At 44.4% G+C, this 23,730-nt stretch overlaps 1 protein-coding gene across 12 annotated transcripts in view; it reads right to left on the bottom strand.

Annotated features, from left to right (window-relative positions):
• masp1 (MBL associated serine protease 1) overlaps positions 1-23,730 on the bottom strand; it is a 370,450-nt gene that overhangs the window by 290,875 nt on the left and 55,845 nt on the right. Inside the window, exon 7 of one of the 12 annotated variants that reach the window (XM_073041744.1) lies at positions 4,325-23,354. The exons of 10 other annotated variants lie outside the window; for them this stretch is intronic. In XM_073041744.1, the coding sequence (XP_072897845.1) occupies positions 23,251-23,354 (104 nt within the window). In that variant the 3' untranslated portion in view covers positions 4,325-23,250. Of the gene's footprint in view, positions 1-4,324; positions 23,355-23,730 lie in introns of those variants that run through there. One more of the 12 variants, XR_012098466.1, reaches the window with a different exon arrangement.

The following is a 23,730-nucleotide window of genomic DNA, read 5'->3' as shown; positions in this document are numbered from 1 at the left end:
TCCCTCCCAAGTAGCCCTCCAATTTTTCTACCCAGGTGCCTATCTGAGAATCTCTTAAAAGTCCTGAATGCATCTGAGACTCCCACCACCCTAGCAGGGTGTTCCACACACAAACCCCTGTGGAAAAAAAACTTACCTCTCATATCCCCCTATTATTTCCTCAAATTATCTTAAATTTTCTGCTCCTCTGCATTAAACATGTCTACCCTGGAAAGAAGTCTTTGTTGTTCAATTAGAACTTAGAATAGTACAGCACAGTACAGGCCCTTCAGCCCACAATGTTGTGCCAACACTTAAACCCTGCCTCCCATATAACCCTCCACCTTAAATTCCTCCATATACCTGTCTAGTAGTCTCTTAAGTTTCACCAGTGTATCTGCCTCCACCACTGACTCAGGCAGTGCATTCCACGGACCAACCACTCTCTGAGTAAAAAACCTTCCTCTAATATCCCCCGTTGAACTTTCCTCCCCTTACTTTAAAGCCATGTCCTCTTGTATTGAGCAGTGGTGCCCTGGGGAAGAGGTGCTGGCCGTCCTCTTAATATCCTGTATACCTCTATCATGTCTCCTCTCGTCCTCCTTCTCTCCAAAGAGTAAAGCCCTAGCTCCCTTAATCTCTGATCATAATGCATACTCTCTAAACCAGGCAGCATCCTGGTAAATCTCCGCTGTACCCTTTACAATGCTTCCACCTCCTTCCTATAGTGAGGCGACCAGAACTGGACACAGTACTCCAAGTGTGGCCTCACCAGAGTTTTATAGAGCTGCATCATTACCTCGTGACTCTTAAACTCTATCCCTCAACTTATGAAGGCTAACACCCCATAAGCTTCCTTAACCCTATCTACCTGTGAGGCAACTTTCAGGGATCTGTGGACATGTACCCCAGATCCCTCTGCTCCTCCACATTACCAAGAATCCTGCCATTTACTTTGTACTCTGCCTTGGAGTTTGTCCTTCCAAAGTGTACCACCTCACACTTCTCCGGGTTGAACTCCATCTGCCACTTCTCAGCCCACTTCTGCATCCTATCAATGTCTCTCTGCAATCTTAGACAATCCTTTACACTATTCACAACACCACCACCATTTGTGTCGTCTGCAAACTTGCCAACCCACTCTTCTACCCCCACATCCAGGTCATTAACAAAAATCACGAAAAGTAGAAGTCCCAGAACCGATCCTTGTAGGACACCACTAGTCACAACCCTCCAATCTGAACCTACTCTCTCCACCATGACACACTGCTTTCTGTAGACAAGCCAATTCTGAATCCACTTTGCCAAACTTCCCTGGACCCCATGCCTTCTGACATTTTAAATAAGCCTACCATGTGGTACTTTTGTCAAATGCCTTACTAAAATCCATGTAGATTACATTCACTGCACTACCCTCATCCAGATGCCTGGTCACCTCCTGAAAGAACTCTATCAGGCTTGGTAGACACGATCTGCCATTCACAAAGCCATGCCAACTGTCCCTGATCAGACCATGATTCTCTAAATGCCCAATGATCCTATCTCTAAGAATCTTTTCCAATAGCTTTCCCACCACAGCCGTAAGGCTCACTGGTCTATAATTACCCAGACTATCCCTACTACCTTTTTTGAACAAGGGGACAACATTTGCCTCACTGCAATCCTCCGGTACCATTCCCTTGAACAACGAGGACATAAAGATCCTAGCCAGAGGCTCAGCAATCTCTTCCCTCGGCTCGTGGAGCAGCCTGGGGAATATTCCATCAGGCCCCGGGGACTTATCCGTCCTAATGTATTTTAACAACTCCAACACCTCCTCTCCCTTAATACCACATGCTCCAGAACATCAACCTCACTCATATTGTCCTCACCATCATCAAGTTCCCTCTCATTGGTGAATACAGAAGAGAAGTATTCATTGAGGACCTCGCTCACTTCCACAGCCTCCAGGCACAGCTTCCCACCTTTATATCTAATCGGTCCTACCTTCACTCCTGTCATCTTTTTGTTCTTCAAATAATTGAAGAATGCCTTGGGGTTTTCCTTTACCCTACTCGCCAAGGCCTTCTCATGCCCCCTTCTTGCTCTTCTCAGCCCCTTCTTAAGCTCCTTTCTTGCTACCCTATATTTCTCAATAGACCCATCTGATCCTTGCTTCCTAAACCTCATGTATGCTGCCTTCTTCCACCTGACTAGATTTTCCACTTCACTTGTCACCCATGGTTCCTTCACCCTACCATTCTTTATCTTCCTCACTGGGACAAATTTATCCTTAACATCCTGCAAGAGAACCCTAAACATCGACCACATGTCCATAGTACATTTCCCTGTAAAAACATCATCCCAATTCACACCCGCAAGTTCTAGCCGCATAGCCCCATAATTTGCCCTTCCCCAATTAAAAATTTTCCTGTCCTCTCTGATTCTATCCTTTTCCATGATAATGCTAAAGGCCAGGGAGCGGTGATCATTGTCCCCCAGATGCTCACCCACTGACAGATCTGTGACCTGACCAGGTTCGTTACCTAATACTAGATCTAGTATGGCATTCCCCTTGGCCGCCTGTCAACATACTGTGACAGGAATCTGTCCTGGACACACTTAACAAACTCTGCCCCATCTAAACCATTGGAACTGATCAGGTGCCAATCAATATTATGGAAGTTAAAGTCACCCATGATAACAACCCTGTTATTTTTGCACCTTTCCAAAATCTGCCTCCCAATCTGCTCCTCGGTATCTCTGCTGCTACCAGGGGGCCTATAGAATACTCCCAATAGAGTAACATCTCCATTCCTATTCCTGACTTCCACCCATACTGACTCAAAGGAGGATCCTGCTACATTACCCACCATTTCTGTAGCTGTAATAGTATCCCTGACCAGTAATGCCACCCCTCCTCCCCTTCCCCCCCCCCCCCATCTCTTTTAAAGCACTGAAATCCAGGAAAATTGAGAAACCATTCCAGCCCTGGTGCCAGCCAAGTCTCTGTAATAAAGGGCACCTTTTCTGGTTGGTTGCCAGTGACTAGTGCTGTACCTTATGAGTCAGTTACATTTTATGTTGTTTGTTATTGATTTAGATAATAGAATTGATGATTTTATGCAAAGTTTGCAGACGATATGAAGATAGGTGGAGTTGTAACAGTGCTGAGGAAGCAATGCGATTGCAGCAGGACATATACATATGATAGTTTGTCATATACATTAATGATCTGCATGATGGGGTTGTATATTGGATAAGTATGTAGATGATACTAAGGTAGGTGGCGTTGTGGATAATGAAGCAGGGTTTCAAAGCTTGCAGAGAGATTTAGGGTAGTTAGAAGAGTGGGCTGATCGATGGCAGATGGAGTTTAATGCTGATAAATGTGAGGTGCTACATTTTGGTAGGAATAATCCAAATAGGACATACATGGTAAATAGTAGGGCATTGAAGAATGCAGTAGAACAGAGTGATCTAGGAATAATGGTGCATAGTTCCCTGAAGGTGGAATCTCATGTGGATAGGGTGGTAAAGAAAGCTTTTGGTATGTTGGCCTTTATAAGTTAGAGCATTGAGTATAGGAGTTGGGATGTAATGTTAAAATTGTACAAGGCATTGGTAAGGCCGAATTTGGAGTATTGTGTACAGTTCTGGTCACTGAATTATAGGAAAGATGTCAACAAAATAGAGAGAATACAGAGAAGATTTACTAGAATGTTACCTGGGTTTCAGCACCTAAGTTATAGGGAAAGATTGAACAAGTTAGGTCTTTATTCTTTGGAGCGTAGAAGGTTGAGGGGGGACTTGATGAGGTATTTAAAATTATGAGGGGGATAGATAGAATTGACGTTGATAGGCTTTTTCCATTGAGAGTAGGGAAGATTCAAACAAGAGGACATGAGTTGAGAGTTGGGGGCAAAAGTTTAAGGGTAACATGAGGGGGAATTTCTTTACTCAGAGAGTGGTAGCTGTGTGGAACGAGCTTCCAGTAGAAGTGGTAGAGGCAGGTTTGGTATTGTCATTTAAGGTAAAATTGGACAGATATATGGACAGGAAAGGAATGGAGGGTTGTGGGCTGAGTTCAGGTTGGTGGGACTAGGTGAGAGTAAGCGTTCGGCAGGGACTAGAAGGGCCAAGATGGCCTGTTTCTGTGCTGTAATTGTTATATGATTATAAGACTTAGACAAATTGAAAGAATGGGCAAAAAGTGGCAGAAGGAATACAATGTTGGGAAATGTATGATAATGCATTTTGGCAATAGGAACAATAGTGTGGACTATTATCAAATGAGGAGAAAATTCAAACATCAGACTTGGATGTCCTCGGGCAAGACTCCCAGGAGGTTAATTCACAGGTTGCGTTTGTGGTAAAGAAGGCAAATATAATGGTGGCATTTATTTCAAGTGGAATAGAATATAAAAACAAGGAGATAATGCTGAAACTTTATAAGGCACTAGTCATGCCACACTTGGAATATTGTCAACAGTTTGGGCCCCTTGTCTCAGAAAGGATATATTGTCATTGAAGAGTCCAGAGGAGGTTCACAAAGGCGATTCTGAGATTGAAGGGGCTAACATATACAGTCGGCCCTCCTTGTCCGAGAGTTCCGCATGCACAAATTCAGCCAACAGCGAATCGAGAAAACCTGGAAGTGCTCTTCCAGCACTTGGTTGTTCGAGCATTACAGACTTTTTTTCCTGTCATTATTCCCTAAACATTGCAGTATAACAACTATTTTACATAGCATTTACATTGTATTAGGTATTATATGTAACCTAGAGGTGATTTAAAGTATACAGGAGGATGTGCGTTGGTTACCATGGATCGGGATTGAAAAAAAATTGGAAGTTCTCTTATTATGTAAGTCGGAACAGGTACATCCAGTATTATTTAGCATCAGTTAGTCAAGCGTTTGTCTTAGTATATAGTATATATTTTTCCTTTCTGTGCATATAAAACACTTAAGAACGTATGTTTCATCACTGGGCTCGGGTAGTTCCCAAGTTCGATCCAGTGACAGACCACTTCCGAGCGCACTCTCCATCCGTGCCTGGTTGATGTGGAGGATCAAAAACCCAAAACGCCAAAACCCAATAATTAAACCACTGCGTTGTTTAGTAATAATTGTAGCTTTCATCGGGGCAGGGCCTTTCTCACTTTATCCTTTAAAATTGTTCCGATGGTTGACCGACTGTAGCCTAACGCTTTTCCAATGACCGATGGCATTTCACCTCTTTCCGATCGCTTTATTATTTCCACTTTATTTTCAGTCGTGATTGTAATCATTTTCGTGAACAGAAACACTGCGGATTCAGAGCTCCACTGCCGGGACCTAATGTCCACCGTACTGAGGCAGGTTAAATAAGGTCTGGGGTTCTGCTGCGTCCTAAGATCCATCGCATTGAGACAGGTTGAATAAGGGACTTGATCATCCGCAGATTTTTGGTATCCGCAAGGGGTCCCGGAACCAATCCCTCGCGGATAAGGAGGGCCGACTGTAAGGAGCATTTTACAGCTTTGGGTCTGTACGCACTGGAATTTAGAAGAATGTGTGGGGATCTCATTGAAACCTACAGAATGTTGAAAGGTCGATGTAGAGAGGGGGGGTAACCAGAACTGGAAGGAAACAGCCTCAAAATTGAGGGGCAATCCTTTACTACCAAAGTAAGGAGAAATATTTTTAGCCAGAGAGTGGTGAATCTGTGGAATGCTCTGCCACAGAATGAGGTGGAGACCAAGTCCATGGGTATCTTTAAAGTGGAAGTTGATAGATTCCTGATTAGTCGGGATATGGTGAGAAGGCAAGTGTATGGGGTTGAATGGGATTTGGAATTAGCCATGATGAAATAGCAGAGCAGACTAGATGGGCTAAATAGCCTAATTCTGTTCCTACGTCTTATGGTCTTACAAAATGCTGGAGGAACTAAACAGGGCAGGAAACAACTCAGCCAGATCCATCATGGGCACTAGCCTCCCCAGCTTCCAGCTGCCTCAAACTGGCAGCACTCATCATTAAGGACCCCATCACCCAGGACACACACTCTTCTCATTGTTACCATGAAGGAGGAGCCTCATTTCTATGGAAATGAAGACATCTTGTGGACTGAGACCTTTCATTAGGACTGAAAAGGAAGAGAAAAGATGCCAGAATAAGAATGTAGGGAAGGGGAGAGGAAAGACAATAAGCTAGAAGGTGATAGCAGAAGCCAGGTGAATGTGGAAGATTGGATGAAGTAAGAAGCTGGGAGGTGATAGGTGGAAAAGGTAAAGGACTAGAGAAGGAAGAAACTTACAGGAGAGGAGAGTGGACCATGAAAGATGGGGATGAGGAAATGGAAAGTTGGCAGATGTTACTTAAACCCTACAAGTGAATGGTGATGCATGTTAAAGAGTCAAATACAGGTAGAACATGTACAGTAAGTTGCAGGGCATTCAGAAATGTCAATGAAATGTTCAAGGACCTTTGAGATTCAAGTCCACGGTTCCTAAAAGTGGCAATACAGGTAGACAGAGTAATGATTAAGGCACAAGGCATGCTTGTATTATGGGTCAGGACATTAAATAAAAATTGGGATGTTATGCTGCAACTTTACAAAACACAGGTTAGACCTCACTTGTATATAATTCTGGTCACACTTAGAAAGAGTGTGACAGTGCTTGAAAAATTGCAGGAGAAAGAGCTTCACAAGGATATGGCCACAGTTCTGGGGAGAAACTAAATTCACTTTGTTTGTTTTCTCTGGAGCAAAGGAGGCTGAGGGGTTGAAGAACAGGGAAGGATCAGGCATAAAAGGAAGACACAGCCGAGCGAAGCGATCATCGACAGTGGTCTGAGTCAGAGTGGTAAGGCTTTAGCGAGGTAAGTGGGTAACTGGACTTTGAGAACATGTCTGTAAGGTTAGTGCTTTGCTCTGGGTGTCAGATGTGGGAATCTTTCAGTCTCACAGACAGTCACATCTGCGCAAGGTGCACCGAGATACAGCTCCTGAGTGTGTTAGGGATCTGGAGCTGCGGCTTGATGACCTACAGCTCACAAGGGAAAGTGAGCAGTATATAGATAGGAGCTACAGGGAAATAGTCACCCCGTGACAATTCGGTGACTGTCAGGGAAGGGAAGAGAAGGGAAGGGAAGAGCTCAGATTGTAGAGAGCACCCCTGTGGCCACCCCTCTCAGTAATCGGTATATCGTTTTGGCTGCTATTAAGGGGGTCACCTGACAGATGATGACCATGGCGATCGGGTCTCTGGCACTGAGCCTGCTACCATGGTGCAGAAGGGAGAGAAGAAAATGGGGAATGCGGTAGTCATAGGGGATTCCTTATTGAGGGGAACAGACAGGAGGGTCAAGTGCCTGTTAGAGATACCTGCAAGGTGTGTTGCCTCCCAGGTGCCAGGGCTGAGAAAGGGAGAAATAGAAATAACTAAAAGATAGCATGCAACAGACATGATACAAAGGACAGGCAGGAAATGAGGCTTAATCACAGCCGGTGTAATGAGTTACAGGGCAATAGAGGCATGGTACTGTTAAAACAGAAAGCAACAAATATTGGACTGAGTGTTATACAGGCAGTCCCCGAGTTACGTATGAGTTCCATTCCTAAGTCCGTCTTTAAATTGGATTTGTACTTAAGTCAGAACAAGTACATCCGGTATTATTTAGCGTCAGTTAGTCAAACGTTTGTCTTAATATATAGTATGTATTTTTACCTTTCTATGCATATAAAACACTTAAGAAATGTATGTATTCCAATATTTAAACCACTACATTGCTTAGTAATAACTGTAGCTTTCATTGGGGCAGGGCCTTTCACATGCTCCATTATTCTCACTTTATCCTTTAAAATTGTTCTGATCATTGACTGACTGTAGCCTAACGCTTTTCCACTGGCCGATGGCGTTTCAATTCTTTCCAATCGCTTTATTATTTCCATTTTATTTTCAATCGCAATCGCTTCCCATCAACGGAACAGAAACACTGCGGGTGGCGGGTCCCAACCTCCACCGGCTCCTGAGGTACACTGGGTCCTAAGGACCACCGTACTAAATTCCCCGGGTCCGAAAGTCCACCACACTGAAACAGGTTAAATAGGACAAGTGGGGGCTGTGCTGGGTTTGGGTATTTGATCCTCCACAATATTCCGCGTGAACAGTTTAAAAAGAAGGCAGCCATATCCAGCGGGCAGCGGAGTGAGTGGGCAGTGGAGTGAGAGGGAGCAGAGTGAAAGGGCTTTGGCTCTACGGGCTTTGGCGGTAACAGGACGAGGTGAGGCAGTTGTTGATTGCTAAAGGAGGTAGTATGTGTATGAGGCCAGTTTTCTGTGGTTGGTGTCAGATGTGGGAGGTCCTGGAGTCTCCCGGCATCCCGGACAGCCACATCTGCACCCAGTGCATAGAGATGCAACTCCTAAGGGACTGTGTTAGGGAACTGGAGCTGCAGCAAAATGACCTTTGTCTGGTCAGGGAGAGTGAAGAGGTGATAGAGAGGAGTTACAGACAGGTGGTCACTCCAGGGCCACGGGGGACAGAGAAATGGGTCACAGTCAGGAGAGGGAAGGGGAAGAGTCAGGTACTAGAGAGTACCCCTGTGGCTGTACCCCTTGACAATAAGTACTCCTGTTTCAGTACTGTTGGGGAGGGACAGCCTACCTGGGGGAAGCGACAGTGGCCGTGCCTCTGGCACAGAGTCTGGCCCTGTGACTCAGAAGGGTACAGAAAGGAAGAGGAAGGCAGTAGTGATAGGGGACTCTATAGTCAGGGTTTCAGACAGGCGATTCTGTGGACACAGGATAGAAACTCTGATGGTAGTTTGGCTCCCAAGTGCCAGGGTCCGGGATGTTTCTGATCGCGTCCAAGATATCCTGCGGTGGGAGGGAGAACAGCCAGAGGTCATGGTACATATTGGTACCAATGACATAGGTAGGAAAAGGGAAGAGGTCCTGAAAGAAGACTACAGGGAGTTAGGAAGGAAGTTGAAAAGCAGGACCTCAAAGGTAGTAATCTCAGGATTACTGCCTGTGCCACGCGACAGTGAGAATAGGAATAGAGTGAGGTGGAGGATAAATGCGTGGCTGAGGGATTGGAGCAGGGGGCAGGGATTCAGATTTCTGGATCATTGGGATCACTTTTGGGGCAGGTGTGACCTATACAAAAAGGACGGGTTGCACTTGAATCCCGGGGGACCAATGTCCTGGCGGGCAGGTCTGATAGAGTTGTTGGGGAGGGTTTAAACTAGTTTGGCAGGGGGGTGGGAATCAGAATGAGAGTGCAGGGATTAAGGTAGAAGGACAAGGGCATGATGCTAAGAATTCTGAGTTGATGAGGAAGGACAGGCAGGGGACAGAACATAATTGTAGGGGTTGAAATGTGTCTATTTCAATACTAGGAGTATTAGGAACAAGGAGGATGAACTTATAGCATGGATTAGTACGTGGAACTACGATGTTGTGGCCGTTACTGAAACTTGGTTGGAGGAAGGGCAGGATTGGATGATGCAGGTCCCAGGGTTCAGGTGTTTTAAAAGGAATAGGATGGGAGGTAGAAAATTGGGGGGGAGTGGCATTGCTGGTCAGGGATAGTATCATGGCTATAGAAAGGGAGGACGCTGCAGAGCAAGTGTCCACTGAGTTGGTCTGGGTGGAAGTCAGAAATAGGAAGGGATCAATCACTGTGCTGGGAGTAGTCTATAGGCCCCCAAATAGCCCTCGGGACACCGAGAAGCAGATAAGCAGGCAGATTTTAGAATGGTGCAGGAAATACAGGGTAGTAGTTATGGGTGATTCCAACTTCCCTTATATTGACTGGCACCTCCTGAGTGCAAGGGGGATAGATGGGGCTGAATTTGTCAAGTGTTTTCAAGAAGGATTCCTGACACAGTATGTGGACCGGCCGACGAGAGGAGAGGCTATACTGGATCTAGTTCTGGGTAATGAACCTGGTCAGGTGACAGACCTCTTAGCGGGGGAGCATTTTGGGGAGAGTGACCACAACTCCCTTAGCTTCAGCATAGCTATGGAAAGGGATAAAATTAAATGAAGTGGTAAAGTGCTTAACTGGGGAAGGGCTAACTTTGAAGGGATGAGGCAGGAACTAGCAAGAGTAAATTGGAAACATGTTCAAAGGGAAAAGCACAGAAGTAATGTTGGAGAAGTTTAGGGGCCACTCAGGATAGGTTTGTCCCACTGAGGCAAGGAAAAAATGGTTGGAAAAGGGAACCGTGGCTGACGAAACATGTGAGGCAACTCATCAAGAGGAAAAAGGAAGCATATGTTAGATATAAGAAGCAGGAATTAGGAGGGGCTTATGAGAAATATAGGGTAGCCAGGAAGGAGCTAAAGAAAGGACTTGGGACTTAGGAGAGCTCGAAGGGGGCATGAGAAGGCCCTGGCATGTAGGATTAAGGACAACCCCAAGGTGTTCTATGCGTATGTGAAGAATAGGAGGATGACGAGAATGAACGTGGGACCGCTAAAGGATAAAGAGGACAACATGTGCCTGGAAGTGGAAGAGGTTGGGGAGGTCCTAAATGAATACTTTGCTTCAGTATTCACAAGTGAAAAGGATCTTGATCAGGATGAGGTTGAAGTAGAGCGGGCCTGTGTGCTGGACAATGTGGAGATTAAGGAAGAAGAAGTGCTGGATCTTCTTAAAAACATTAAGACTGATAAATCCCCAGGGTCAGAGATGATACACCCCAGGTTGTTGTGGGAATTGAGAGAAGAGATCACAGGAGCATTAGCCATGATCTTTGAATCCTCTTTCGCTGCAGGGGAAGTGCCAGAGGACTAGAGAATGGCAAATGTAGTTCCTTTGTTTAAAAAAGGTAATAGGGAAAAACCTGAGAACTATAGACCGGTGAGTCTTACATTGGTGGTATGCAAACTACTGGAAAGGATTCTTAAGGATAGGATCTACGAGCATTTGGAGAAGTACAGTCTACTCATGGATAGTCAACATGGCTTTGTGAAGGGAAGATTGTGCCTCACGAGCCTGATTGAGTTTTTTGAAGAGGCAACAAAAGAAATTGATGAGGGTAGGGCAATGGATGTGGTCTACATGGACTTTAGCAAAGCATTTGACAAGGTCCCTCATGAGAGACTCATCCAGAAAGTCATGAGGCATGGGATAAGTGGAACCTTGGCTGATTGGATAAAACATTGGCTTAAAGGAAGAAAGCAGAGGGTAGTTGTGGAAGGAAAGTATTCTGCCTGGTGGTCGGTGACCAGTGGAGTGCCATAGGGATCTGTCCTGGGACCCCTGCTATTTGTGATTTTTATAAATGTGGGACCTATAGTAATGTGGAGCTTATTAATGGACACTAGATACCCCCCTAATTTTCTTATATGATGGTTACGAGGAGCAAAGCTTATACAGGCACTTGGGGGCAGCTGAGGGGTCCTGGGGGACGGCAGTGCGCATGTGATCGAGTAGTCGGGGATGGCCCCGAAGCATACATGGTAAGCTGATGAGCTTGTGTTCCGGTATTTCCAGAAAGGTAAATAAAGACGTTATTTTAAACTTCTGCACGCCTGGAAGTCCCTTTTGTGTCCAAGTGTGCAACAAATATTGGAGGCACTGCTGGGATAATTAACGTCGCGCTCAGTGTGGCAACGAGGACTTGGATCGCCGTTGATTGATAGCGGCTCTGCGCAACTTCGGGGAGCGGCTATACCACACATAATGGATCTGGAGGAGTTGGCAGAGGCCTTGTCTCAGAGACTATGGCTTTTGCAACTGGATCAGCTCAAAGAGGTGTGTGTGGAAGCTAAGAGACCATGTGAAAATGTTACAAGGCGAATGTTAATTAGACTAATTATTGAATCTATGGACAATGTAATTAATGATGAAGGGGAAGAGGTTGTGAAGTACACAAGACAGTCATGAGTCTCCCCAAAATTTCCTCTTTAGAGCAATTGAGTTAAAAGAGAGGCTGTTACTTGCTTCAAAAGAAGTAGGGTCAGACGAGCAGTACAGTCCCGAGCTCATCCAGAAGAGATTCTTGAGGTCAGTTAGTACTGGGCTGTCAAATGACCATATCAAGTTTCAGCTTAAGCCTTATCTCGACGATCAGAGAATGACAGATGAAATACTCATCGACAGGATGAATGAAGCAGCCAGTGTTGAATCAGAAAGACAGTCCAAGAAAAGAAAGAACACAAGCAGCAGAGTCCCAAAAGTAAATGAATTACAGACAGAAATGCAGAGCAGTCAGCAGAGTCGGTGTAGCCGAAGCCAGAGTGGGGGTTCTAGAGCAGTCAGATGAAGTTGTGAAGCCTAAGAGCCGTAAAGCATCTGTTGTAGCTAGTTCAAGAGACACAGAGCTTTATGAAATAGTCAGGCTGCTGAAAGAAGAAATGGCTGAAATAAGGAAAAGCATAACTAACTCTCAAGGACCCACCAGCCAAGTAAAAGTCAGTGTTAGGAGAGGATGTAAAGCATGTCAGGAGCAGGGAACAAGTGACCAGTGTGAACACTGTTTCAAGTGTGGACAGCCAAGGCACCTTTCAAGAGGCTGTAGAGGACAAAGAAGGCTGGCAGGGAAATCTGACAGCAATGTGACAATCCGGCCTGTCACAATCCCAGAATCATCAGCTCCAAGCCCAGCTGGACCAGATGACAAGGTGCATGAGCTTCTTTGCGAGAGAATCAGGCAGCTGGAGGTGGAGTTAGAGAAAATTGGGAAGGCTGAACAACAGATGGTGGGTGCTACCTATGCCAGTCATCTTTCTTTATGTCACCAAGCCAAGCTGACAGCTCTCATCGGGAAGAAGTGCATGGTGGATTGTTTCTTTGAGGGAGTAGCAACACAAGCACTATGGGATACCGGCTCACAGGTCACTATTATTAATGAAAAGCGGAGAGAGTCCTGTTTTCCACATGTCGGGGTATGGAACACGGGTGAGAACGAGAAACTTGTGGGCAAAGCAGCAAACCAGACACCCATACCCTTTGCAGGATAGGTTGAGCTGAAGTTCAAGTTGGGATCAAATAGGGGCCCAACGCCAGAGCTGCTTGTGCCGGTGCTTGTCTCTAATCAGCCAGGAGTAGCAGAGCCACCGATCATCGGCTATAATGTAATTGAGCGGCTAGTGATGAATGGAATGGAGCAGCATCCAGAAGTTACACCTGCTGCGGTAAGAGACGCTTTTTCCATTGACTGCAAAAAGGCAAATGAGTTGATCCACATAGTGCCGAGCGGTGACCAGGATGATAAGGAGGGCGTGGTGAGAGTTGGAAAACTAAAGACAGTGATTCCGGCAGGCCATACCAGGGAGGTTAGGTGTAGTGTGAGGACAGGGCGCCTTTCCGCAAAACAGGAAGTTCTTTTTGAACCAGATGAGATCCCAAAGAGAAACACAGACAACTGGACACATGCAACCATGAGACATGGGACCCTCCAGTGTCTGTTGATCACCTGACTCCAGACCAGCAGGAACAGGTGAGCCAGATGCTGCGAGAAGAGTGTGCTGAATTTTCAAAAGATGAGAGTGATTGGGATGCATTCCATCTCTGCAGTTAAAAATCAGACTGAGCGACACAATTCCTGTAAGGCGCACCTACACTTCTGTACCCAAACCACTCCACAAGGAGGTGAAGGAGTATGTGGAGGACATACTGAATAGAGAATGGATTCAAAAATCCCGGTCCCCGTACTAAAGAAAGCACAAAAGGATGATCCAGTCACTGGCAAGGTGCGAGAGTATGTCATGACAGGACAGTGGCCTCATCAAAGGGGAAGAGACTGGCGTGATGACACCTCTGTTCTGGTAAGGGAGAGAAACAAGTTGTATCTCAATAAAGATGGCAAGCTGTACAAAAAGTTAGCGGCTCAAGATCAACTAGTGTTACCTAAAACATTCCATCAGCTGATATACAAGGAGCTGCATGAGGAGATGGGACACCTCGGAGTGGAGCGGACACTCAGCCTGATATGTGATCAATTCTATTAGCCTCATATGCAAAGAGATGTGGACCATTATGTGACCAAGGTGTGTAGCTGCCTGAAGTGGAAGCATCCGAACAAGCCAACTAGAGCACCACTGGTTAATGTAGTAACCACATATCCTTTTGAGGTGGTTTCAATAGATTACCTGCATCTGGAAAGCTGTAAAGGAGGTTATGAGTATATCCTGGTTGTCATTGATCACTTTACGCACTTTGCCCAGGCATACGCGTGTACCAACAAGTCAGCAAAAACTGCCACTGAAAAGATCTTTGGAGACTTTGCGCTCAGATTTGGATTTCTGGCCAAGTTGCATCATGATCAGGGCAAGGAATTTGAGAATAAGCTGTTTTCCAAGCTGGAAGAATACTGTGGCATCCAAGGCTCACGCACAATGCCTTACCACCCAGCTGGAAATGGTCAGGTTGAGAGATTTAATCGAACACTCCTTTCCATGCTGAGAAATTTGACAGAGGAAGCCAAGTCAGATTGGAAGAGCTCCTTAGCCAAGGTCTTACATGCATATAACTGTACACCCAGTGAAGCAACGGGATATGCCCCATACTACTTCCTCTATGGTAGAAGCCCACGACTACCTGTGGACATTATGTTTGGCCTGACACCAAGTGACCAGAGCACTTCTCACAGCGAATATGCCAGTAAGTGGAGAAGGCGGATGCAAGAGGCATACAGGGTGGCATCTCAGACAGCTCAGAGGAAGCAAAATAGAGCAAAGAAGCAGTATGACCGAAAGACTTATGGAGTGGAACTACAGCCAGGGTGTAGAGTATTAGTGCAGAACTTCAGGGACAGAGGAGGACCCGGGAAGCTCAGGTCTTATTGGGAGGAGCAAGTCCACATTGTAACCGAGAGGAAGTACAAGGACAGTCCGGTCTACGTTGTACGACCTGAAAGAGGCCTAAGAAAGACTAGAGTCCTACACAGGAACCTGCTACTGCCCTGTGACTTTCTGCCTGTGGAAGAAGATGAGCAGGGGAAAAAGAAAATGCAAAAGAAAAAGCCAAACACAGATAAGAAGAGTGAAAGGCAGGAAAAGCAGAAGGAGGGAGACCCGGACAGTAGTTCAGAGGATGATAGTAACTTGAGATTCATCATCACACAACCAGCAGAGTCATTTGACCCATTTCAAAGCCAGCCAAGAGTGGAAACAGAGGAGTTCCAACCACAAGCAGCTGACAGGGAACTGGAGCAAGGTGGCGATGAAGATGAGTGTCCAGATGAGGGTGAGGAAGGTAGGATGGAACCAGAGATGGAGAGTGGAGAAACTGCAGGGGCTGAGCGAGAGGCGTCATTTGATGAAGCAGACAAGATGGATTTTGAGCAGCGGTCAACACTCATAAGAAAGTATCCTTTCCGACAAAGAAACCCACCCAAGGTACTCACATATAACACATTAGGCCAACTATCAGTCGAACACAGACCACTGATATATAGGACACTGGAACAGGTGTGACACGTGTGGTTCTGTGTAATGGGTTATGGGGTAGATATAGGGTTAAAACCTTCAGTCTGAGATACACAGCCCGCACAAGTAGCGGAGTAGCACTTGAGATATTATCTGGCCAGTGAGGCCGGTTGCTGATACATGACATAAAGAAGAAGATGCATGTCATGTCAAAGACTGTTGCTGTACAGAGAGTATCTTGAAAGACTGACTCCTTTGTAACTTACCACTATAACTCACCAGATGAAGACATGAGTACTCTGGGAAATCTATCATGTCGGGACAACATTCATATTGAAGGGGAGTGTGGGACCTATAGTAATGTGGAACATATTAATGGACACTGGATACCCCCCTAATCTTCTTATATGATGGTTACGAGGAGCAAAGCTTATACAGGCACTTGGGGGCAGCTGAGGGGTCCTGGGGGACGGCAGTGCGCATGTGATCGAGTAGTCGGGGACGGCCCCGCAGCATACATGGTAAGCTGATGAGCTTGTGTTCCAGTATTTCCAGAAAGGAAAATAAAGACGTTATTTTAAACTTCTGCACGCCTGGAAGTCCCTTTTGTGTCCAAGTGTGCAACATAAATGTCCTGGATGTAGAGGCGGAAGGATGGGTGAGTAAGTTTGCGGATGACACGAAGATTGGAGGAGTTGTGGATGGAGTTGTAGGTTGTCGAAGGTTACAAGAGGATATAGACAGGCTGCAGAGTTGGGCAGAAAAATGGCAGATGGAGTTCAATCCGGACAAGTGTGAGGTGATGCATTTTGGAAGGACAAACCAGACGACTGAGTACAAGTTGTCTGTAAGTCGGACGTTCGTAACTCGGGGACTACCTGTATTTGAATGCACGCAGCATAAGGAATAAAATGGATGACCTTGAAATTCAGCTACAGGTCAGCAAATATGACATTGCGGCCATCTCTGAAACTTGGCTAAAGGATGGCAGCCTTTGGGAGCTGAATGTCCAAGGATATACGGTGTATCAGAAAGATATGTTATTAGGCAGACGGGATGGTGTGGCCCTGTGTATAGGAACTAATATTAAATCATTAGAAAGGGATGACATAGGATCAGAAGGTTTGGTTGAAAGGAAAGGTTAAAAGTTTGAGAGAGGCATGGTTTTCAAGGGATATTGGAAACTTGGTTAGGAAAAAGAGAGATATCTACAATAAATATAGGCAGCATGGAGTAAATGAGGTGCTTGAGGAATATAAAGAATGTAAAAAGAATCTTAAGAAAGAAATTAGAAAAGTTAAAAGAAGATACGAGATTGCTTTCGCAAGTAAGATGAAAATAAATCCAAAGGGTTTCTACAGTAATATTAATAGCAAAAGGATAGTGAGGGATAAAATTGGTCCCTTAGAAAATCAGAGTGGACAGCTATGTGTGGAGCTGAAAGAGATGGGGGAGATTTTGAACAATTTCTTTTCTTCGGTATTCACTAAGGAGAGGGATATTGAATTGTGTAAGGTAAGGGAAACAAGTAGGGAAGTTATGGAAACTATGACCATTAAAGAGGAGGAAGTGCTGGCACTTTTAAGGAATATAAAAGTGGATAAATCTCCGGGTCCTGACAGGATTTTCCTAGGACCTTGAGGGAAGTTAGTGTAGAAATAGCAGGGGCTCTGACATAAATATTTCAAATGTCATTAGAAACGGGGATGGTGCCGGAGGATTGGCATATTGCTATTGTGGTTCCATTGTTTAAAAAGGGTTCTAAGAGTAAACCTACCAATTATAGGCCTGTAAGTTTGACATCAGTGGTGGGTAAATTAATGGAAAGTATTCTTAGAGATGGCATATATAATTATCTGGATAGACAGGGTCTGATTAGGAACAGTCAACATGGATCTGTGCGTGGAAGGTCATGTTTGACAAATCTTATTGAATATTTTGAAGAGGTTACTAGGAAAGTTGACGAGGGTAAAGCAGTGGATGTTGTCAATATGGACTTCAGTAAGGCCTTTGACAAGGCTCCACACAGAAGGTTAGTTAGGAAGGTTCAATCGTTAAGTGTTAATATTGAAGTAGTAAAATGGATTCAACAGTGGCTGGATGGGAGATGCCAGAGAGTAGTGGTGGATAACTGTTTGTTAGGTTGAAGGCCGGTGACTAGTGGTGTGCCTCAGGGATCAGCACTCGGTCCAATGTTATTTGTTATATACATTAATGATCTGGATGATGGGGTGGTAAATTGGATTAGTAAGTATGCAGATGATACTAAGGTAGGTAGCGTTGTGGATAATGAAGTAGGGTTTCAAAGCTTGCAGAGAGATTTAGGCCAGTTAGAAGAGTGGGCTGAAAGATGGCGGATGGAGTTTAATGCTTATAAGTGTGAGGTGCTACATTTTGGTAGAAATAATCAAAATAGCACATACATGGTAAATGGTAGGGCATTGAAGAATGCAGTAGAACAGGGTGATCTAGAAACAATGGTGCATAGTTCCCTGAAGGTGGAATCTCATGTGGATAGGGTGGTGAAGAAAACTTTTGGTATGCTGGCCTTTATAAATCAGAGCATTGAGTATAGGAGTTGGGATGTAATGTTAAAATTGTACAAGGCATTGGCGAGGCCGAATTTGGAGTATTGTGTATAGTTCTGGTCACCAAATTATAGGAAAGATATCAACAAAATAGAGAGACTACAGTGGAGATTTACAAGAATGTTACCTGGGTTTGAGCACCTAAGTTACAGAGAAAGGTTGAACAAGTTAAGTCTTTATTCTTTGAAGCTTAGAAGGTTGAGGGGGGACTTGATAGAGGTATTTAAAATTATGAGGGGGATAGATATGAGTTGACGTTGATAGGCTTTTTCCATTGAGAGTAGGGGAGATTCAAACAAGAGGACATGAGTTGAGAATTAACGGGTAAATGTTTAGGGGGTAACATGAGGAGGAACTTCTTTACTCAAGAGACTGGAAGCTGTGTGGAACGAGCTTCCAGTAGAAGTGGTAGAGGCAGGTTTGGTATTGTCATTTAAAGTAAAATTGGATAGGTATATGGACAGGAAAGGAATGGAGGGTTATGGGCTGAGTGCAGTTCGGTGGGATAGGTGAGAGTAAGTGTTCGACATGGACTAGAAGGGCCGAGATGGCCTGTTTCTGTGCTGTAATTGTTATGTGGTTATTTGGTTTAGAGTTTCTGGGTTGAGTTGAGGAATGGCAATGGCATAAGGACCCTAATGCAGTTGTATACAGGCCCCCAAACAGCAGCTGGGTTGTGGATTACAAATTACAGCAGGAGAGAGAAAAGTTGTATCAGAAAGGCAATTATCATGATAATCGTTGGGGATTTTAACATGAACTTAGACTGAGAAAACTAGACCAGTACTGGACCTCAAGAAAGAAAAGTTGTAGAATGTCTAAGGGATGGCTTTTTAGAAGAGCTTGTTGTTGAGCTCACTAGGGCATCGGCTGTGCTGGATTAGGTGTTGTGCCATGATCTGGAGGTGATGAGAGCCTAAGGTTAAAAAACCCTGGGGAACAGTGATCACAATATGATCGAGTTCACTTAGAAATTTGAGAAGGAGAAACTAAATTCCAATGTGTCAATATTTCAATGGAATACAGGAAATTGCAATGGCACGAGAGGGGAACTGGCCAAAATTGACTGGAAAGGGACACTAGCAGGAAGGACAGCAGAGCAGCAATGGCTGTTTCTGCGAAAAATGAGGGAAGTGCAAGACAGATATATTCCAAATAAGAAGAAATTTTTGAATGGAAGAAGGACACTATCGTGGCTGACAAGTGAAGTCAGAGCCAAAGTAAAAGCAAAAGAGAGAGCATACAAGGAAGCCAAAGCTAGTGGGAAGATTGAGGATTGGGAAGCTTTTAAAAACTTGCAGAAGGAAATGAAGAAGGTCATTAGGAAGGAAAAGATGAATTCTAAAAGGAAGCTGGCAACTAATATCAAAGAAGACACTAAAAGCTTTTTTTTAAGTATATAAAGGGTAAAAGAGAGTTGAGGGTAGATATGGGATCAATAGAAAATGACGCTGGAGATATCGTAATGAGAGACGCAGAGATGACACAGGAACTGAATGCGTATTTCAAATCAGTCTTCACAGTAGACATTCAAGAGAGTCAGGGAAGTGGAGTATGTGCAGTAAAAATTACAACTGAGAAGGTGCTCAGGAAGCTTAATGATCTGAGGGTGGATACATCTCCTGGACCTGATAGAATGCACCCTTGGGTTCTGAAGGAAGTAGCTGGAGAGATTGCAGAGGCATTAACCATGATCTTTCAAGAATTGATAGATTCTGGCATTGTACTGGATGACTGGAAAATTGCAAATGCTACTCCGATATTTAAGAATGGTGGGAGGCAGCAGAAAGAAAACTATAGACCTCTTAACCTTTTATCTATCAGTGGTTGAGAAGTTATTGGAATCGATTGTTCAGGATGAGATTACGGAAACCTGGAGGCACATGACAAGATAGGCCAAAGCCAACATGGTTTCCTTAAAGGAAAATCCTGCCTGACTAAACTACTGTAATTTTTTGAGGTAATTACAAGCAGGGTAGACCAAGGAGATGCAGTAGATGTGGTGTACTTGGATTTTCAGAAGGCCTTTGACAAGGTGCCACACATTAAGCTGCTTAGCAAGATAAGCGCACATGCAATTACAGGGAAGTTACTAGCATGGGTGGAGCATTGGCTGATTGGCAGAAAACAGAGAGCGGGAATAGAGGGATCCTACTCTGGCTGACTGTCGGTTACTAGTGGAGTTCCACAGGGTCAGTGTTGGGACCACTGCTTTTTACGATGTATGTCAATGATTTGACATTGATAGTGAGGGATAAAATTGGTCCGTTAGAGAATCAAGAGTGGACAGCTAAGTGTGGAGCCAAAAGAGATGGGGGAGATTTTGAATAATTTCTTTTCTTCGGTATTCACCAAGAAAAAAGTATATTGAATTGTGTAAGGTAAGGGAAACAAGTAAGAAAGTTATGGAAACTATGACCATTAAAGAGGAGGAAGTGCTGGCGCTTTTAAGGAATATAAAAGTGGATAAATCTCCAGGTCCTGACAGGACATTTCCTAGGACCTTGAGGGAAGTTAGTGTAGAAATAGCAGGGACTCTGACAGAAATATTTCAAATATCATTAGTAACAGGGATGGTGCTGGAGGATTGGTGTATTGCTCATGTTGTTCCATTGTTTAAAAATGGTTCTAAGAGTAAACCTACCAATTATAGGCCTGTAAGTTTGACATCAGTGGTGGGTAAATTAATGGAAAGTATTCTTAGAGATGGTATATATAATTATCTGGATAGACAGGGTCTGATTAGGAACAGTCAACATGGATTTGTGCGTGGGAGGTCATATTTGACAAATCTTATTGAATTTTTTGAAGAGGTTACTAGGAAAGTTGACGAGGGTACAGCAGTGGATGTTGTCTATATGCACTTCAGTAACGCCTTTCACAAGGTTCCGCACGGAAGGTTAGTTAGGAAGGTTCAATTTTTAGGTGTTAATATTGAAGTAGTATAATGGATTCAATAGTGGCTGATTGGGAGATGCCAGAGAGTAGTGGTGGATAACTGTTTGTCAGGTTGAAGGCCGGTGACTACTGGTGTGCCTCAGGGATCTGTACTGGGTCCAATGTTGTTTGTCATATACATTAATGATCTGGGTGATGGGGTGGTAAATTGGATTAGTAAGTATGCAGATGATACTAAGGTAGGTGGCCTTGTGGATAATGAAGTAGATTTTCAAAGGTTGCAGAGAGATCTAAGCCAGTTAGAAGAGTGGGCTGAAAGATGGCAGATGGAGTTTAATGCTGATAAGTGTGAGGTGCTACATTTTGGTAGGAATAATCCAAATAGGACATACATGGTAAATGGTAGGGCATTGAGGATTGCAATAGAACAGGGTGATCTAGAAACAATGGTGCATAGTTCCCTGAAGGTGGAATCTCATGTGGATAGGGTGGTGAAGAAAACTTTTGGTATGCTGGCCTTTATAAATCAGAGCATTGAGTATAGGAGTTGGGATGTAATGTTAAAATTGTACAAGGCATTGGTGTGGCCAAATCTGGAGTACTGTGTACAGTTCTGGTCACCAAATTATAGGAAAGATGTCAACAAAATAGAGAGACTACAGAGGAGATTTACAAGAATGTTACCTGGGTTTCAGCACCTAAGTTACAGAAAAGGTCAAACAAGTTAGGTTTTTATTCTTTGGAGCTTAGAAGGTTGAGGGGGGACTTGATAGAGGTATTTAAAATTATGAGGGGGATGGATAGAGTTGACGTTGATAGGTTTTTTCCATTGAGAATAGGGGAGATTCAAACAAAAGGACATGAGTTGAGAGTTAGGGGGCAAAGTTTAGGGGTAACACGAGGGGGAATTTCTTTACGCAGAGTGGTAGCTGTGTGGAACGAGCTTCCAGTAGAAGTGGTAGATGCAGGTTCGATATTGTCATTTAAAGTAAAATTGGATAGGTATATGGACAGGAAAGGAATGGAGGGTTGTGGGCTGAGTTCAGGTTGGTGGGACTAGGTGAGAGTAAGCATTCGGCATGGACTAGAAGGGCCAAGATGGCCTGTTTCCATGCTGTAATTGTTATATGGTTATTTGGATTATGAGATCAATGGATTGTTGGCTAAATTTGCCTATGATACAATGATAGGTAGAGGAGCGGGTAAGGCTGAGAAAACAGAGAGCCCGCAGAGAGACTTGGATAGTTTTAGCATTCAGGGTTCGGGTTCTTCTGCAAAGAAGTGGCAAATGAAATACAATGTTGGAAAGTGTATGGTCATGTACTTTGGTGGAAGAAATAAATGGACAGACTATTATTTAGATGGGGAGAGAATTCAAAATTCAGAGATGCAAAGGAACTTGGAGTCCCTGTGCAGGATACCCTAAAGGTTAACCTCCAGGTTGAGTCAGTGGTGCAGAATGCGAATGCAATGTTGGCATTCATTTCTGGAGGTATAGAATATAAGAGCAGGGATGTGATGTTCAGGCTCTATATGGCACTTGTGAGACCACACTTGGGAGTGTTGTGTGCAGTTTTGTGCTTCATATTTTAGAAAGGATATACTGACATTGCAGAGGGTTCAGAGAAGATTCACGAGAATGATTCCAGGAATGAAAGGGTTACTGTATGAGGAACGTCTGGCAGCTCTTGGGCTGTATTCCCTGGAGTTCAGGAGAATGAGGGCAGATCTCATAGAAACATTCCAAATGTTAAAAGGCCTGAACAGACTAGATATGGCAAAGTTATTTTCCATGGTAGGGGAGTCTAGGACAAGAGGGCACAACTTCAGGGTTGAAGGGAAGGCTGTCCATTTAAAACAGATATGGGGAGAAACTACTTTAGTCATCAGGTGGTAAATCTGTGGAATTTGTTTACACGAGCAGCTGCGGAGGACAAGTCATTGGGTGCATTTAAGGCAGAGATAGATAGCCAGGGCATCAAAGGGTACGGGGAGAAGGCAGTAGAGTGGGAATGACTGGAATAATTGGATCAGCCCATGACTGAATGGCAGAGCAGACTCAATGAGTCAAATGGCCAACTTCTGCTCCTATATCTTATGGATGATGTGACAGAGCCATATAAAATTATAGTCAAAAAAAATAGACATAGATGAAGCAAAGCAAAAGGAAAGAGATTTAAGGAGTATTTGAGGGTAAAGACATAGAAAGCAGTTGATTAGTGGAACTCACTGCCAGAGGAAGTGGTGGATGGGATACAATCACTAACGGATGCAATGGTAGTGTAGCAATTCACATGACTCCATTACAGCTCAGGACGTCAGAGTACAGAGTATAATTCAGATGTCAACTGTAAGGAGTTTTTACAGCCTCCCAGTAGAATGCATGAGGGTGCTCTATTTTCTTCCCACAGTCCAAAGACGTACTGGTTAGTAGGCTAGTTGGTCATTGTAAATCGTCCTGTAATTGTGCTCGTGTTAAATTGAGGATTGGTGGGCGGCACGGCTCGAAGGGCTGTAAGGCCTGTTCTGTCCTGTATCTCTAAACAAAATAAAATTAAATCAGAGACAGACATTTAGTGTGGAATAGCAGAATATGTAGCTAACACAATTAGTTTTGTTGGGGAGAAAAGTCAGTATGGCCAATTTGCATTACTATCCTTGATATCATCTAAAAGATGAGATTTGGTCTTTAGACACAGTCTTTCAGAGTTATAGAGGCAACCAGCACTGAAATGGGCCCCACGGACCACAACGTTCATGTTGACTTTTGCCCAAGTAGATGAATTCCACTTGCTTCTACAGGGCCAGAACACACTCTTCCCATGCCCTGCTTAGGGCAAGAACCCACCCCCGCCCAACTTCGGGGCTGGAACCGCACCCCCCACCCCATATTCAGGGCCGTACACTCCTATGTC

Source organism: Hemitrygon akajei, chromosome 3 (genome assembly GCF_048418815.1).
Source record: "Hemitrygon akajei chromosome 3, sHemAka1.3, whole genome shotgun sequence".
Taxonomy (NCBI): Eukaryota; Metazoa; Chordata; class Chondrichthyes; order Myliobatiformes; family Dasyatidae; genus Hemitrygon; species Hemitrygon akajei.
The sequence above is the reverse complement of the archived record's forward strand: the minus strand, read 5'-3'. Positions and strand labels throughout refer to the sequence as shown.